This window comes from Schistocerca cancellata, chromosome 8, assembly GCF_023864275.1.
Source record: "Schistocerca cancellata isolate TAMUIC-IGC-003103 chromosome 8, iqSchCanc2.1, whole genome shotgun sequence".
NCBI classification, from domain to species: domain Eukaryota; kingdom Metazoa; phylum Arthropoda; class Insecta; order Orthoptera; family Acrididae; genus Schistocerca; species Schistocerca cancellata.
This window is the reverse complement of record NC_064633.1, coordinates 4,301,592-4,320,014: the sequence shown is the minus strand read 5'-3', so window position 1 is coordinate 4,320,014 and position 18,423 is coordinate 4,301,592. Positions and strand designations below refer to the sequence as shown.

The following is an 18,423-nucleotide window of genomic DNA, read 5'->3' as shown; positions in this document are numbered from 1 at the left end:
AGAGTGATTGACATGGCAATGACAATTTTTAAAGAATATGATCCTGGAGAAGTCAAATGTACAATACTGAAGAGGGAAGTTGAACATTCTCTTAATGTTACAAAGAGTTGTATAATCAACTGGGCAAAGAGGACTAGACAGCCAACAATTAAACATTTCTTTGCAAACCAGTGTGGCACTTCAAATGAATGTTAAGCACCTATCGAGAACGCTTCAGCTACAAAGGATTTGCATATAAGGAAATCAGTCACAGAAACTGAACTGACTATAGCACCATGAGATGTAGATGATCCAGAGCCTACTTAGAACTTTGCTGTTTTAAGCTTGATGTGTGAGTAATGAGAACCTAGCCCCATACTTTACATATAAAATGACCCTAGATTTACTTAAATTCAGTTTGTGTGAGGATTCTGTGGAATGTTACTATCACTTATAAAAGATATTTACCTGTATGTGTCAGTACATACACATTGTTTCCTGAGTGGAAGGCATGGTTGAAATTCCCTTGCAAATACCTAAATCTTTCAGATATGGTTGTTATTGATGCTGTAGACAGATCAGTAGTTGAAGAGAGGGGAGAAATTTTTGGTGAAGTGGAAATGCTAACTCCAGCATGCCAGCTAGATTGTCAGATGAGGAGAAAAAGAGTATTTCAGTGTTTTCTGAAAATGTCACTGGAATGTCAGGTAGTGAAATTCAGTTAGCCAAAATAATGGGACGTTATTGAAGGCGAACATAGCTGCCTTTCGAATCCATGGTAGTAGTACCCTCACTAGCCCAAAGAGGAACCACAAAAGAACTTGTGCTGCAGAAGAGGCTATTTTCTACAAAGAAACCAAAACTGTTATGCTCTCCCTGATGCAGGAGAAAGCTGCAAAATCTTAGGAACGCTTCTGTGTAAAGAGTTGGCATGACAAATTTGCAGTCAGTTGGTGGTAATATTAAACCAATTGTTCATGTGCTCAGCTTTGTGGAGATTAGATCAACATGAGTATATATGTACAATGTCAGTTCAGTACCTGTCAGTATTATCTGAACTCTGATTTGAAATTTATTTGCAGAGCCCAAGAGTACGTATGATGTTACTGTGATGGAAGACAGTGGCACAACATGGCAGCAAGAAGTACAGCACATCACACCAGGTATGAGATGGTGAATTCCATATAGTGCACTGCATGGCAATGCAGTGTGATTATTCTCTACATTCATATGTGCACAATGATACTTTTGTGTTCCAGTGTACTGTGTCTACATCCTGATTTCAAATTTATTTGCAGGGCCTGTCATTGTGACAGTGGAGGAAGTAGATGCCATGTCATGGCAGCAAGAGTTGCTACACAGCACACCAGGTATGAGATGGAGGATACATGCAGTGCTCCGCATGACAGAGCTTTGTGATTCACCCTTCAGCAGCCGTAATTTATTTTCAAACAACTTTTTCCTTTTCATTACATAGACAAAGCAATTCTAATAAGTTATTAAAAGTTTAAGTTAATAGTGGAACCCCCATGCATTTTTCATAGCTTATATGAAAATAACAGCTCAGTGGTAAAATGCCAGACTGCAAATTGAAAGGTCTTGGCTTAGATCCTCCTGTCAGTCCTATGATTTTTATCTGTCACTTCTTTCACCTCTGGCAATGTTTTGTTGTAAAAAAGGCCAAGTTGCATCATGATTCGGAGTACACCTTAAACTGTAGGTTCCCCTAATCTGGCTGGGTAAGTCAGTTCAAATATCGGAGCAAGGCAATGGCATACCACCTCCAGAACTTACAGTTGGTAGGATGGTTTGTGTCCCTCAGTGATACAGATAACCGTACCATAGGTGCAACCACATCAGAGGGGCATATGTTGAGAGACTAGACAAATGTGTGGTTCCTAAATGGGGTCACCAGCCTTTTCAGTAGTTGCAGGGGTAACTATCTGGATGATTGACTGATCCGGCCTTCTAACATTGACCAAAACGGCCTTGCTGTGCTTTTACTGCAAATGGCTGAAAGCAAGGGGAAACTGCAGCATTACTTTTCTTTAGGGCATGCAGCTCTACTGTATGATGATGGCACCCTTTCAGATAAAATATTCCGGAGCTGAAACAGTCCCCTATTTGGATCTCCAGGAGGGGACTATTCAGGAGAATGTACTCATCAGGAGAAACAAAATTGGCCTTCTGCATGTCAGAATGTAGAATGTTAGTTCCCTTAATTGGGCAGGTAGAGTAGAAAACTGAAAAAGGGAAATGAATGGGTTGACATTAGATATAGTGGGAATTAGTGAAGTTCTGTGGCAGCGGGAGCTGTACTTGTGGTCAGGTGAATTCAGGGTTATAAATATAAAAGCAAATAGGGATAATGCAGAAGTTGTTTAATATGAACAACATAGTGAATGTGTTATTGTAACCAAGATAAACATGAAACCCACACCCACCTTAATAGTACAAGTTTATGTGCCAACTAGCTCCTCGATGATGAAGAGATTGAAGAAATGTATATTTGAGATAAAAGAAATTATTCAGATAGTTATGGGAGGTGAAAATTTGTGATGAAGGACTAGAATGTGTCAGTACGTGAAATAACAACAGAAAAGTAAAACCAGATAAAATAAAATGTTTATGAATCCTAAAAAGACGTCAAGCTATTGTGTAAATGCAACCAACACTATAACACCTCCCTCAAGGGGCTTGCCGCTCTTTGGCTCATTCGTGCTGCGGTTCCACAGGCCCCCAGTCTTTGCAGCATCTTTTCCCTTCCATGCTGCATGCTCTTGCTGTTCTTTTTCCCCTCCCTTGGAGAACATGTCTGAGCTGTTTTTGGAAATGTATTCTGCATTTTTGGTAGTCAATATCAGAATATTCTCCGCTGTTCCTTTTTTATTTCTTCATTCACCTTCTCCTAACCTTCGTCTGCTTCAGCATCTGGAGTTTCTCTTTTTCTTCTTCCTTCCTGTGCTCTCCTGAAGGCCGGCTCGTGTGTCTGATGTGTAATAGGTGACTGGGTAATGCGTAATTTCCAGCCCTGGGTCAACAGGTAGGGTTCGCACATACCCCCCTGGCACAGGCCAGGTCCAGGGAAGGATGATTGCTTGAGCTGCTACCTTCCCAAATTACCGATTATCTCTGGAGGTGTGACCTGAGGTGTGAACAACCACCTAAGGTAGATGTGACCCCTGCTGAAGGAGGCTCCCAGTTGGAAGGAGTGAGCCATCAGAGATGCTGACAATCATGGAGGATTTTCTCCCAATGAGCCAATCATCTTCCTTCACAGTCACTGGCTACGAAACGTAAATAGAATGAGGCTAATGATTCAAAGACCCTCCCAGCTGCACCAGAGTTCTTCATGGTTTCATGTACTGTAGACGGTTAGTCCTTCGCTACTATAAATCTGTTTATTATTCAGAAAGATGTTGATGTAGTTGCTGGCCCTATGAAATTGTGCTCTCATTTATGCAATGGCACTTTGCTACCATTTTCATCATTACAACCCATTTGAGAGTCCTGTCGACACCCAGGCAATGTGTAACCTGTGGTAGGGATTTTCACGATGGCAAACGTCCATCTCCTCCCCCCCGCTGCGTCAACTGCAATGGCAATGATGCCATCTCCTCCCACGATTGTCCCGTGTATCTTGATGAACGGCCTCTCCAGGAGATGCATGTGAGGAAAAAAGTCCTTTACATGGTCGCTCGCAAGTTGTTGGATAGTCGGAAACCCTGCATCCTACCATCTGGCATATAAAGTACTGTTCTTGCTACATCTTGCTCCACAAAGGACATGGCCACACAGACATGCGACTTCAAATTTACCACGCAACTGTGAAATCGCGCAGCCACCAAACTCTCACCTCATGTGGCGAAGTCACCAGCTACACAACTGGCAGCCCAGAAAGGACAGAAGGAATACTCCTGTGAAGACTTCCCATGTCGTCCAGCCAGCCAACACCTAAGTCTTCCTCTGCTAACCAGAAAGGCTTGATGAAGTCAAACAAAGGCAAACAGTCATCTCCTTCGCCGACCCAAACATCCTCTTTGAGGGTGTCATCACATGATCCTCTTGCCAGGCTGACCTCTGTGTCACCAGTGTGCACTACCATCTCCTACCCCACTTCCGGGAACTCCCAAATAACAGAAGATTTTACTCCTCTCTGGCAACCTTCGATGAAAAACATTTCCTCAGTTGCGATGACCAGGTGAAATATCTTACAAATGTTATCCTTACCGCTACAGAACATTCCGTTCCTCGCACTTCCTCTGTACCACACGGTGTCCTGGTCCCTTGGTGGACTGAGGCATGCTATGATGCAATTCACACACAGAGACGTGCTCTCTGTGTTTTTAACCATCATCCTACGATGGAAAATTGCATTCATTATAAACAGATGTGTGCACAGTGTCATTGCGTTCTTCGGGATAGCAAAAAAGTCAGCTGTAGTTCATTCGCTAGTTCGTTTAACAACTCCACCACCTCTTCTGTCATGTGGGCCAACCTCTAATGGCTCTCTGGGACCAAGATCCATTCCCCAATTTCTGGCCTGACAATAGCAGACAATGTCATCATGGACCTTATTGCTATTTCCAACACCTAGGGCCACAATTTGCAGAGATGTCGAGCTCCTCCCACTATTACTCTGCCTTCCTCCATCAGAAACAAGCGGAGGAGGCTTGTGCGATACCCTTCTCTTGTCAGAATCATGAGTGCTACAATGCCACCTTTACTATGAGGGAGTTAGCTCGTGCACTCAATTCATCCTGATCCTCCACCCCCAGGGCCAGTCACTATTCACATTCAGATGTTGCAGCTCCTTTCTCTTGCCGGCAGGCGCTTTCTGCTTCATACGTACAACTGCATCAGGGCAGATGCTGGGATGAAGCCACTCTCATACCTGTACCTAATCCCCATAAGGACAAATGCCTTCCTTCTAGCTACCACACTATTTCTCTCACCATCTGTGTTTGCAAGGTGATGGAATGTATGGTTCATACCCGGCTGGTATAGAGGCTAGTCTCTCAGAATTTACTAACTACTGCACAGTGTGGATATCAAGCAAGCCGTCTGCAGTTGAGCACTTCATCGCTTTGTCCTCCCACGTCATGAATGATTTTCTGAAGAAATCCGAGACTGTGGTTATGTTTTTCGATTTGGAGGAAGCCTACATCTGTATTTTCTATATGTGGGGCTTCCATTGTCGCCTGCCCCATTTCCTTCAGGAATTTTTAAAACACCAAGTTTTCAAGGTACATTTGGGTTCTTTCTTGTCAGACACCTTTATCTAGGAAAATGTGTGCCTCGACCTTCATCCTCTTTGCTATCGCCATAGACCATGTAATGGCCTGTCTTCTGCCGGGCATCTCCGACTCCCTTTCCGTTGACGATTTTGCGATCTATTGCAGTTCTACATGAACCTGTCTCATTGAGCAGCATCTCGATCTTCTTTACTCGTGGAGCATTGACAATGGCTTTCATTTCCCCACTTGTAAACTGTTTGTATGAATTTCTGGCGGCGCAATTGGTTTATTCCACTGTCTTTACATCTGGGACCTGTTGCTCTTCAGTTTATTGAAACAATGAAATTCCTGTGGCTCATGCTCCATAGGAAACTTTCTTGGTCCTCCCATATGTCTTACATGGCAGCCCGCTGTATGTGGTCCCACAATGTCGTACATGTCCTCAATGGTACTTACTGGGTTGCAGATTGAACCACCGGTTTCTTCTTCTACTGGTCCCTTGTCTGTTCGAAACTAGACTATGGGTGTTTTGTTTATGCATATGCATGTCTGTTCCTCTTACACTGTCTCAATACTATGCACCATCGTGTCATCTGTTTGGCCACTGGTGTCTTTTACACTAACCCGGTTGAGAGTCTGTATGCAGAAGTTGTCGAACTACTGCCATCCTACCTCCGTGACTTTCACCCAGCAGATATGCATGGCATTTGTCTGCCATGCGTGGCCACCCATCCTACGCCTTCTTCTTCGATGACTCCTTTGATCACCAGTATGGGCTGCATCCCTCTTCTCTGTTACCTCCTAGAGTTTGCTTTCGGCTCTTGCTCTGACAGCTTAACTTCATGCTGCCTGCAACTTTCCCGGTGCATGTAAACCCTTTACCACCTTGGCTTCGTGCAGTGGCCCATATTTGCCTTGGCCTCCATTCGCTTCCTAAGGGCACTACTCCTGCCTCGCTTTATCGCCTTCCGTTTCACGGCCTTCGCATGGAATTTCGTGATAGTACCTTCGTGGGCACTGATGTCTCTTGGACTGAGTGTGATGTCAGGTGTGCCTTCGTCATTGGCACCAACATTTTTCAGTATCAGCTTCCAGAACACTATTCAGTATTTACAGGAAAGCTCTTCACCCTGTAACAGGCCACACAATACATCGAGTGACATAGACTTTTCAGTTGTGTCATCTGCCCAGACTCTTATCAGTGCCCTTGAAAGACTCTGTGTTCTGCACACCATCCATCTCTTAATGCATTGGGTCCAGGAAAGCTTTTATTAGCTCAGTCCTGATGGAGTCACTGTAACGTTTTTGTGGGTTCCTGGTCATGTTAGTCTGACAGGAAATGAGGCTGACGATGCTGCTGCCAAGGTTGCAGTTCTTGAACCTCAGCCCACTAGTTCTTACATTCCTCTGATGATCTCTGTGTTGCTGTCCGTCAGCAGGTGGTGTCATTTTGGCATCATCACGTTCCTCCCTTAATGGGAACAAGCTCCAAGTTATTAAGCCTCTCACAATGGCTTGGCCCTCTCGCCATGAGACTATTTTAACTAGGTTGCATATAGGGCACTGCCTTTATAGCCTTTGCCATTTGTTAAGTGGTGCTCCCCCATCACTTCACGCACATTGCGTCCATCTTTCGACTGTCCACCATTTCCTGATGGAATGCCCTTTTTTTAACTGCTTATGTTCCCTGTCTGAGTTATCAGCCATTTTAGCCAACAACACGCAGCCTGTCTGCCACATTTTACTTTTTATCCATTGTAACAATATGGCAAAGGCCATTTAATTTTTAGTTCTGGACCTCCGTTTCTCTATGGCATATTTTATAGACCTTCCTCCACACCCCTTCTCTTCCATCAGTTGGGATTGATGTCTAGTCATTTTTAACTCCTCTCTTCGTCTTCATGTTCCATGGTTTTGACGTGGGTGTGTATGACCTAGTTGTTTTTGCACAAAAAAAAAAAAAAAAAAAAAAAAAAAAAAAAAAAAAAAAAAAAAAAAAGACTACTACAGCACAGAAATCAGCTTCATTTTTCAAGGACCTCCTTGACAGAATCGGAGTGACCTATTAGGAAACTCTCCACTTTAGATTTGAAAGGGCATGGATTACTGGTAAGATTTTTGCCCTGCACGCTTTTCTGCACAAGATTCGAAGAAGTGTGATAGAAATGCAGATTGGATTTTCGCCTAGTATTAACTGAGTGAAAGCAGCTAATTCTTGGGAATAACCTGATACTGTTAATAAGAAAACACAGTAAATAATACCATACTCTAACAGTTTCGGTGACTTGAGAAGCGGTGCAAAACTGGATTGCAACATTTGCACCTCTCTCACTTCAGTTGACTTACTTGAAACGTTCAGCCGATCCTCTTCTCTTGATATGTGGTTGTGTCAATCTCCACAACTTCTTCTCTGAAGAAATAATGCTTGTTAGAGGAACTAAAAAAATACTCTCTCTCTCACTAGAAATAATTTGGTACCCTCATATTTTCAGTTAGGCTCAGGTGTATTTTCGTATCCACAAGTTTCACACAAGCATACGAACTCTAGCAAGTCAACTATGTCTGTAACCATTAGATACCATTAAATATAATCACAATTGCATGGTTGTAACAACCAAATAATTTGTAGATGTCACATGCGTCTTGCTTCGATCAGAGCTAAGACATGAAGCAGGTTAAAAGTCTATAGTCAGTTGTTCACTTCTCTTTTTCTACAATAATCACTTTCACTAACACATCAAAGAATACTACTTAATTATTCCTTGTGCTTTTCATCACAGCTTCTGTGGTGCTGGCGGCAAACACTTTTTGGCATCATTGAACCACTGTACTTACAGTCTTCTCATAACAAACTTCTAACTTGCACACAGAAACGGGTGGCACAGTATATATGCTTCCCCTTGTACACACTCATACTTTAAATGTTGGGTGTTCGAGATGGTGGAAGGCCGAGTGTCTAGAATTTACACCGAAGTTCTCGAGGCACTACAATACATCACAAGCAAATGTCAATCAGCAAAGTAGACTAGTTTTTGTGTGGACTATCATTTACTTCAGATACTGTTCTAATGATAATAATGGCAGCATTAAGTCTTTGAACTAGTTCCTGAACATGATTTTTCCATGATGGTTTGCTATCTGAACACCTACATATTTGAACTGTTCAATCTCACTAATCATATTCCCATTCTGTCTAATTAAAATGTCAGGTTTTGTTGAATTGTGTGTTGGAAACTGTAAAAACTGAGTCTTATTGTGATTTAGCATCAGTTTAATGACTACAAGCCAGGAACTTATGTCTTGAACTGAACTACTTGAAACTGTGTGAACATTGCACACAACATCCTTTACTTCCAAGCTAGTCTTATCAGCAAACAGAAATATTTTAGAATAACATGTGATACTAAAACACTTATAATTAATGTAAATAAGGAACGAGAGTGGCCCCAGCAGTTATCCCAGGGGCACCCTCCTTTAACCATGCCCCACTCAGACCCCACATTATTGCCATTCTCAATACTATGGAGAATGACCTTTTGCTGTCCTTAAAGTAAGAGGTGAACCAATTCTGAGCTACTCCCTGTATTCCATAATGGTCCAACTTCTGGAGCAATATTTTGTGATCATCACTAACATGTGGTTTAAGAATCATGAAAGAAAGTTGTATACGTAGAAGAGACATGGAGACATTAGAAGGTTTGAGATTGATTATACAAGGTGTTCAAAAAAGGTGTTGAATTCTTTGAGAGGTCATAGTAGTCACCGGAACAAGAAAAATAAGTCCAACAAAAAAAGGGTCTGGAGACGAATACTTTCTGAGACAAACGTGTTTTATGGGAAGGGTTGCACAATGCCATGTTGTAGATATTAGCGTAGTCATTGCATTGGCACTCTGTCAAATGTGTCGACGAGGTATTATGTCGTCTTACTCACAGTACTCTACCTACTAATAGGTGGCCTGCAGTCAGCTGTGTGGTTGGAGTTGTGTTGTTGGCTTCATTAGTTTTCATCATGTTTGGGTGCCTTATTGTACAGTACTATCAACCTTGGGTATGTGTCATGGTGTTTTACCTTATTCCAAACATGGTATTATCTCTGTGTTTGCTGTTATTGTGTTATTTGTGTGTACAAATGGTATAGTGCATGTACATTTTTCTCTTCTACCTCTTGTTAGCATGTTAGCAATGGAAGCTTATTAGTCAACAAGCTTGCACATCGGAAGACCGACAGTGGAAGGCCTCACACAGTCTGTGTGCCTGACATGGAGAATCGTGTGCTACCTTTGGTGGAAGAAACCCTTGGGACCAGTGTGCGATGATTAACAGCAACAGAAGGCTTGTCTCACTCTTTTACATGGGGTACTTCATGAACAATTGCTGCACCCGTATCATTTACAGCACACTCACACTGTAAGGCCACAGGATCATAGTGTCAGATGGTGGCTATGTCAGTGGCTGTTGCAGGAGTGTGCCACAGATCCACTGTTCACATCCAAGATTTTTTTTACCAAAGAGGCAGGGTCCACAAGAGATGATGTGAATTTCCATAACCAGAATGTATGGTCAGATGTAAGTGGGCAACAAATTCAGAAAAGACCGCATCAGCACCAATTCTCAATTAACATATGGGCAGACATATTTGGCGATAGATTAATAGGGCCATACGTGCTACCACAAAGGTTAACAGGAGTGCATTGCTGTGCCATTGCAGCAACGAATACAAATGTGGTTCATGTGTGATAGCACACTAGCACACTTTCATTACAATGTGCACAAACATCTGACGCAGACATTTCAGGTCTGCTGGATTAGTCAGAGGGCCCCACACCTTGGCCTGCCTGTTCTCCAGACTTCAGTCAGGTAGACTTTTGGTTATGGGGACACTTGACAGAATTGGTCTGCGATACACCAATCACCAGTCTGCACACAATAGAGGGTCATGTCTCCAAAGCATGCCAGCAAGTACAACAAAGAAGTCATTCCTTATGCTGGATGGCAAAAGGGTGCATTGTCATGAATGGATGTCACATTGTACACCTCCTGTAAATACGTGTTTATTGCAGAAAGTATGCATTTCACGACCAGTGTTCATTGGACTTATTTTTCTATTCCACCTCTCAAAGTATTATAGACATTTTTTAACACCTTCTATAACAGTAAGACAGAGATTCCAGAACAAGATTTTAAATTTTAAGATATTTCCAGAACCAGATGGGGACTCTGGCCACAGTTTATTGGCTATGAACTGTAGATTAAAACTAAAGAAATTGCAAAAAGGTAGGAAATTAGGGAGATGGGACCTGGATAAGTTGAAATAGCCAGTGGTTGTTCAGAGTATCAAAGGTATCATGAGGCAATGACTAATTATAACAGGGGAGAGGAGTATGGTAGATGATGAATGGGTGGCTTTAAGAGAGGGAGTAGTGAAGGCAGGAGAAGATCAAATAGTTAAAAAACAAGGCATAGTAGAAATCCTTGGATAAAGCAGGAGATATTGAATATAATTGACGAAAGGAGAAAATGTAAAAATGTACCAAGTAAAGCACATGAAAGAGAGAACAAACATTAGAAAATGAGATTGACTGGAAGTGCAAAATGGCTAGACAGTGATGGATAGAGGACAAATATAAGGATGTAGAAGCATATATCAGGACAGGAAAAGGTAGATACAGCCTACAGGAAAATTAAAGAGGCCTTTGGAAAAAGAGAGCACAGGCGTAAAATCAGTCCTAAATAAAGAAGGGAAAACTGAAAGATGAAAGAGTATATGGAGGGTGTGAACAAGGAAGATGAACTTGCAGGCAATCTTTTAGGAATGGAAGAGGACATAAATGAAGAGGAGATGGGAGATATGATACTGTGAGAAGAATTTGACAGAGCACTGTAAGACCTAAGTCAAAAAAAGGACCCAGAAGTAGTCAGAACTATTGATAGCCTTGGGAGAGCCAGCCGTGACAAAACTCTTCCGTCTGGTGAGCAAGGTGTAAGAGACAGGCAAAATACCCTCAGACTGAAAGAAGAATGTAGTAATTTCAATTCCATAGAAAGCATTTGCTGACAGGCTGAATATTATTGAACTATCAGTGTAATAAATCATGGTTGCAAAATACATGAACTTTTTACAGAAGAATGGAGAAACTGGTAGAAGCCGACTTCAGGGAATATCAGTTTGGATTCCATAGAAATGTGGTCACATCCAACTTATCTTCTAAGCTGGTGTTAAGGAAAGGCAAGCTTACATTTATAGCATTTGTAGACTTAGAGAAAGTGTATGAACTAGTATACTGGAATACTCTCTTTGAAACTCGGAAGGTAGCAGGAGTTAAATACAGGGAGCAATAGACTATTTATAACTTGTACAGAAACCAGATGGTAGATGTAAGTGTCAAGGGGCAGCAGTGGTTGAGAAGGGAGTGGGACAGGGGGGTAGCCTATCCCCAACGTTATTAAACTGTATGTTGAGCAAGCAGTAAAGGAAACCAAAGAGAGATTTGGAGGAATTAAAGTTCAGGAAAAAGAAATAAAAACTGCGAGGTTTGTCAATGCCACTGCAATTCTGTCAGGCAGCAAACAACTTGGAACAGCAATTGAATGGACTGGACAGTGTCTTGAAAGATAGATATAAAATGAACATCAACAAAAGCAAAACAAGGATGATAGAATGTAGTTGAATTAAATCAGGTGATGCTAAGGGATTTAGATTAGGAAACGAGGTGCACTTAAAGTAGTAGATAAGTTTTGCTATTTGGGCAGCAAAATACCTCGTTATGCCTGAAGTAGAGATGATGTAAAATATAGACTGGCAATGGCAAGAAAATATTTCTGAATAAGAGAAATTTAATGTCAAATACCGATTTAAGTGTTTGGAAGTCTTTTCTGAAAGTATTTGTATGAAGTTTAACAGTGTATGGAAGTAAAACATCGACAATGAACAGTTTAGACAAGAAGAGAATAGAGGCTTTTGAATTGTGGTGCTACAGAAGAATGCTGAAAATTAGATAGGTAGATCACATAACTAATGAGGAGGTACTGAACAGAATTAAGGATAAAAGAAATTAGTGCCACAAACTGCTTAGGAGGAGGAGTCAGTTAATAAGACACAGTCTGAGACATCAAGCGATCACCAATTTAGTGCTGGAGGGAAGTGTTGGGGTAAAAATCATAGAAGGAGATCAAGAGATGAATACAGTAAGCGCATTTAGAAGCTAGTACCCCCCAGGGGGCTTGCGATTCTTTCATGAGTTTGTGCATGGCGCACATGGTGCCCCAAGCTATTTCAGCCCATTCTTCCTCCCCTGGCTGCATTTCCTCCACCCTGCCCCTCCCTCCCTATCCTCATTCCTTCCACACTATCCCCTCCTTCTCTCTTTTCGGTGTTCTGATTTATGTTGACCTGACTATCCACCTGGTTCCCTGTATTGCTTGCAGTTTTGTTCCTCCTGCCAGTTTTTTTCATCCTTTTTGGCATTTAGGTCCTCACTTGGGGTTTGACCTCCACTTCTAAATTTTCTGTTCTTAGTGTGAGCCATCTGGGAACAACTCCCTCCGTAGCGTGTATGGCTAGGTAACCAACAAGTGTAGCCAGTCCGTGTGATAGGTCTGTAGTGTACCCATCTGGCTAAGCCCACCGACAACACAGGGATCACACTACTGATACCCGAGTTTTCCCCTCCCTATGTATGCAAAGGAGTGGTTACTTGTCTTCCTGGAGCATTGGAAATCCTAGCAACAGCCGCCATGCCAGGTGGCCCTTGCTGTGGCTGGGTGACGCCCATGGGGAGAGCCCCCAATCAGAATGGGTGGTATCAGGGCAGAAGCTTGACACATGAAGCGTACCAAGCTGAAAAAATCTGGCCAGTCTCAAATGCTCAAATGGCTGTCTCTTCGAATGATGAAGGATCTTTGAATGCTGCTTCGTATGACCCGGCAGCCTTCTCTTCCCGGACTACACCGTGGGACTGGGCCAGGCTCGCCTCGTGGAAGAAACACTTTGTCCACTACCTGGTCTGTGCTAGGGTGGATGGGGAGACATTCACTGTCACAAAGCCATTGTTTTCTGTGTTGAATATCAAGGGCAAGTTTGGTAAAGTGTAGTTTCTCAGTTAGATACAGTCGGGTTCCCTGTTAATGAAAGCTGCTTCTTTTGTAAACCCTCGTGGCCAGTTTTGTAAAGGCCTTTTCGCTACTGCTGTGGAGGCTGAGTTGCCTCTGTAGTTGCGGTAGATAGAGTTTGAGTTTGTGAAATGGCTTCTGGTGCAGTACACCGCTAAGACAATTTCTCCTTCTCACTATTACACAGCTATGCCCCAGGGTCAGGTTACAGGATAGGACGACAAAGGTTCTACAACACTCCAACAAGTTAGTTACAGAGACACACAAATGAATTACAAAGGTTTACTTATCTTTGAGATTAGTTTAAATATTGAGTCTGCAACACTGCTTGGAATAGAACACAAAAAAAGACCCTCAATGGCTAAGTGCAAATAATCATAGGTAACTTTCACAGTACATAGCAAATGCAATTTACAACAACTGTCTGTTCACTTCTAAAGTGTCCACTAAATGATGTCCGCTTTCTAAGGCAGCCCTGGATGATGATGATGATGATGATGATGATGATGATGTATAAGCAAGAAGGCAAGAGCTGCTCTTCTGTCTTCCGAGTAGGCTTCTGTCCGTTGTCCAGTCATTGGCGCATTGTTCTCAGTCTACAATTGGCCAAGATGAAGTCGATATCTTTATTCTCAGCGCTGGTGGAACTTGTGCAAGTGGGAAGTCTCTATGGCAACCCAGTTTGCAGCCCTTATTGCTGTGTTCCCCTTGACGATGTCCCTGCATCTGCTACACCTCATCAGTCTTTGAATATGGTCCAGGGAGTGATTTTTCATAGGGATCTCATCCTCCAAACTGATGAGGAACCCCAGGCTAATCTGGAGTGATGTGGCATTCATTTTGTTCGATGTAGAGGGGTTGCAAAGAGAACTGTACCAATACCGTAACCTTCGTTCTGGCTTTTGAGGGCATACCCTTCAAGAGGAGGTTTTGTGCTGCAGATGTGATGTGAAGCTGCACGTCCCACCATCCATGAGGTGCTTTCGGTGCTCGCGTATTGGGCATATGTCTTCCTGCTGTATGGTGGACCCTCTGTCTGGGGACTGTGGCCACCCACTCCATAAGGGATGCCTTTGCATTCTGCCACCCGTATGTCAACTGTCGTGATTGCCATTCTCCATGCTTGCGAGATTGCTCAGTTTACAAGAAAGAAAAGAAGATCCAAGAGTACAAGTCCCAGGATCATCTATCTTATGCTGATCTCTCCAAAAATATGACTGCCTCCACCCAATATTGGTTTCTTCTACTTTTGCCCCTGTTAAATCCTTTCCCCCTCTTACTTCAGCCCTGTCTCCTCTCATCTCCCCCTCCTCTGCAGTCCTCTCGCTCTCGCATCTGTGTGCTGCTCCCGCTCCCTGGCCAGAGAAGTGCCCTCCTTCTTCATTGTGTGCTGGTGGTGGGGCTAGCCCTCTGGACCTCCTCTCCTCGGCATCTCTCAGGCAGGATAAGTCCCAGGACAAGCCTTCTCCCAGGGTCTCTGGAGGTGCCTTCTCCCCCTCGCAACTTGAATCTGACATGTTATTTGTGGCTGTCACACTATTCTCGTTGGTGATAACCACTCACCTAGTTACATGACATCTCCTAAGGTTCTTTACATATAACCTGGACTGTCACGTCTGCAGCTCGTGATCTCATGGTCTCATTCTCACTTCCCGAGAACAGGTCCCGGGTTCGATTCCTGGCGGGGTCAGGGATTTTCACCTGCCTCAAGATGACTGGGTGTGAGCACAGGGTCCCGGGTTCGATTCCTGGCAAGGTCAGGGATTTTCCCCTGCCCCAAGATGACTTGGTGTTTGTGTTGTCCTCATTATTTCATTATCATTCATGAAAGTGGCAAGATTGGGCTGAGCAAAGGTTTGGAATTTGTATGGGTGCTGATAACCACGCAGTTGAGCGCCCCACAAACCAATCATCATCATCATCATCTGGACTCTTGTCACACAGTAATCAAGTAGAACTGTGACCAGATATTATCGTCACCTACTGGAAATACAAAAACTTGTTTCCTTTTATCCTGTGTTCTGTCTGTCTTCAAGAAATGCACTTCCATGATGACCACTCTCCAACATTTCAGGGTGATTGGGCATTCTGTCAGTATTGTGTGTGTCTCGTCATAGCACCTGGAGGAATCAGTACTTTGGTTCAGACCAATGTCATCAGTGACTGGATCCCCCCCCCCCCCCTCATACCAACCCAGAAGCAATAGCGGTATGAGTGCAAATGACCCCAGCAATAACCATTTGCATTATCTACCTCCCTCCAATTAGTCCGCCGCTCGTGGTCTCGCGGTAGCGTTCTCGCTTCCCGAGCACGGGGTCCCGGGTTCGATTCCCGGCGGGGTCAGGGATTTTCACCTGCCTCAAGATGACTGGGTGTTTGTGTTGTCCTCATCATTTCATCATCATCCAGGAAAGTGGCGAAATTGGACTGAGCAAAGGTTGGGAAATTGTACGGGCGCTGATAACCACGCAGTTGAGCGCCCCACAAACTAAACATCATCATCATCCCTTCAATTAGATCACTTCCTTACATTGATCTGCCTATTTTAATACAGCAACTCCCATCCCCCTACCACCTCCTCGGGGACTTCAATGCGCACCACCCCATGCCGAGGGAGAGCCACTTCAATTAGTAGGGGTCTTCTAATTGACCAACTTATAACAGACTTTGATTTGTCCCTTTTCAATGATGGTTCCCCTACCCACTTCAGTACTGCTCATAGCACATTTTCTGCTATCGATCTCATGATCTCCTCTCCTGCTCTCATGTCTTCCCTACATTGTTCAGCCCATGATGATCTTTGTGATAATGATCAGGGTCCTATCCTGCGGGTGCTCTCTTGCAGAACACATTATGACACACTTTGCAACACATCGTCATTCTCTTCCTATCCTCTTATGACACTGCCCCAGGCCCGGATTCCATCTACAACCAGATGATCCAACACTTGAACAGTACCCAGAGGCAACATCACCTCTGGGTGTTCAACTGCATTTGGCTCATTGGTGCCTTCCCCTTGCAATGGCAAGAGAGCATAGTTATTCCTGTCCTTATGCCTTGGAAGAATCCAACATTTCTGCTACCGCCCGATTAGCCTGACCAACATACTTTGAAAACTGCTCGGGAGAATTGTTTACTTCTGACTTTGTTGGATGCTCGAATCTCTGACCCTTTTGCCCCCATATCAATGTGGCTTCCGGGAAGGATGATCTGCAACTGACCATTTACTCATATTGGAAACAGCAACCTGAGAGGCTTTTATTAACTGCCGGCACCTTGTCCCAGTCTTCTTTGACTCACATAAGGTAAACAACACAGCTTGGCTCTGTTGCATTTTAGTTACTGTTCATGACTGGGACTTTTGTGGCCCCCTTCAGATTTTTTCTGCAATTTTTTATCTAACTCGCTTTTCCAGGTTCAAGTTGGCACTTCACTCAACACCCCTCGCATCCAGGAGAATAGTATCCCATGAGGTTCTGTTTTAAGTGTCACACTCTTCCTCATAGCCATCAATGGGCTTGTAACCTCTGTTGGGCCTCTGGTTACCCCAGCGTTGTACGTTGATTTTTGCGTCTCGTGCAGTTCCCACTCGATAGCACCTGCTGATTGCCAACCCAAAGGCACCATCCGATGCGCCTCTGCATGGGCCTTCTCCCATGGCCTCCTGTTTCTTCTTTCAAAATGCAGGTTCTGCGTTTTTGCCATCAACCTACAGTACACCCTGATCCAGAACTTTGTTTACAGGATCAACTCTTCAATGTTGTAGCACAGTCCCATTTCTTGGCCTTAGTTTTCATAACAAGGTGACATGGCTGCCCCATATTCAATAACTGAAGACTTAAGTGCATGTGGAAGCTTAATGCTCTCCTGCTCATGGCCCACACATCTTTGGGTGCAGACCGTGCTACTCTTCTCCATCTTTACTGTGCTCTGGTTTTGTTCATATTAGATTATGGTTGTCAGGTTTATGGTTTCACAGCTCATTCCACACTGAAACTAAGTGACCCTGTCCATCATTATAGTTGCATCTGCCTATTGGCGCCTTTCACACTAGTCCTGTTGACAGTCTCCGCACTGAAGTGGGGATTCTTCATCTACAAATACGACAGAGCCAACTCATAGTTTCTTATATAATCACCGTTTGACGATTTTTCTGACCATCCTGTGTATCCCAAACCTCTTCTCAAATAAGGCATATCTCCCTCCTGATACCCACACTTGGGTGGGATTGGTGGTTGGGATACGTCTCACTTCCATCTGTTGGGATCTCCATCTCCACTCACTGGACAGTGGCCCATGTACTTCCTCTGACACCCCTCTTGGATGCTGCCTCGACTGTGGATTCGGACTGACCTATTCCAGGATCCTAAGGTCTCTGTTGCCCCTAAGATATTCCAGCATCTTGTAGTTCTATCCTTGAAAAGTTCCAGGGTACTTCCATCTCCCGCACAGATGGTTCTAAAATAATAGATAAGGCAGGATATATTTCACGTCTTTACTGGCATGGAACACTACTGACTGCCAGGATCGTGTAGTGAATTCATGGCAGAGCTGCTAGCCATTAATAGGGCCCTCCATTTTGTTCTGAGGCCTCCCGCCACAGTGTTTTATTACTTACCAACTCCGTTTGCAGCTTGCAGGCTATACACTGATGGCTAGAGGGGCAGATACTTGCCCCCATTCCCTTTCATGATTCCATGTGCAGGTATTTGGATACACATCAAATCTCTCTGCCCAAAAGTGAAATAACATCTGGTGGGTTACTGATGTCAATAATAAACTCTGCACAATCCAAGTGACTACTGCAGTTTGGCCTCATCCTTCCACTCCTCTCAGGAATCCACTGTATTATGCTAACTACACCTTCATTATACTAGGTCACCCATTGTTTTCTCATGCGTTAATGAGGCACCTCCACTAAGTATAGCCTTCAAGATTCCTTGTCTTTAATATTAGCAGACAATCCATGGATGGTTGAAATGGTTCTCAGTTTCGTATGTGAAAGTGATTTTTATTTTCCCTTTACTCCTGGAGCAGGGTCAGGGAGATTGTGGTTCGGGCACCTCTTCATGTTTTCTAGGTCTGGAACCAATGAC

General features: G+C 43.6%; 1 protein-coding gene across 2 annotated transcripts in view; it reads left to right on the top strand.

The window, feature by feature from the left end:
- LOC126095130 (zinc finger protein Xfin-like) overlaps positions 1 to 18,423 on the top strand; it is a 92,244-nt gene that overhangs the window by 30,140 nt on the left and 43,681 nt on the right. For both annotated transcript variants that reach the window (XM_049909839.1, XM_049909840.1), the window contains exons 4-5: positions 1,062 to 1,142; positions 1,278 to 1,349. In XM_049909839.1, the coding sequence (XP_049765796.1) occupies positions 1,062 to 1,142; positions 1,278 to 1,349 (153 nt within the window). The remainder of the gene's footprint in view (positions 1 to 1,061; positions 1,143 to 1,277; positions 1,350 to 18,423) is intronic.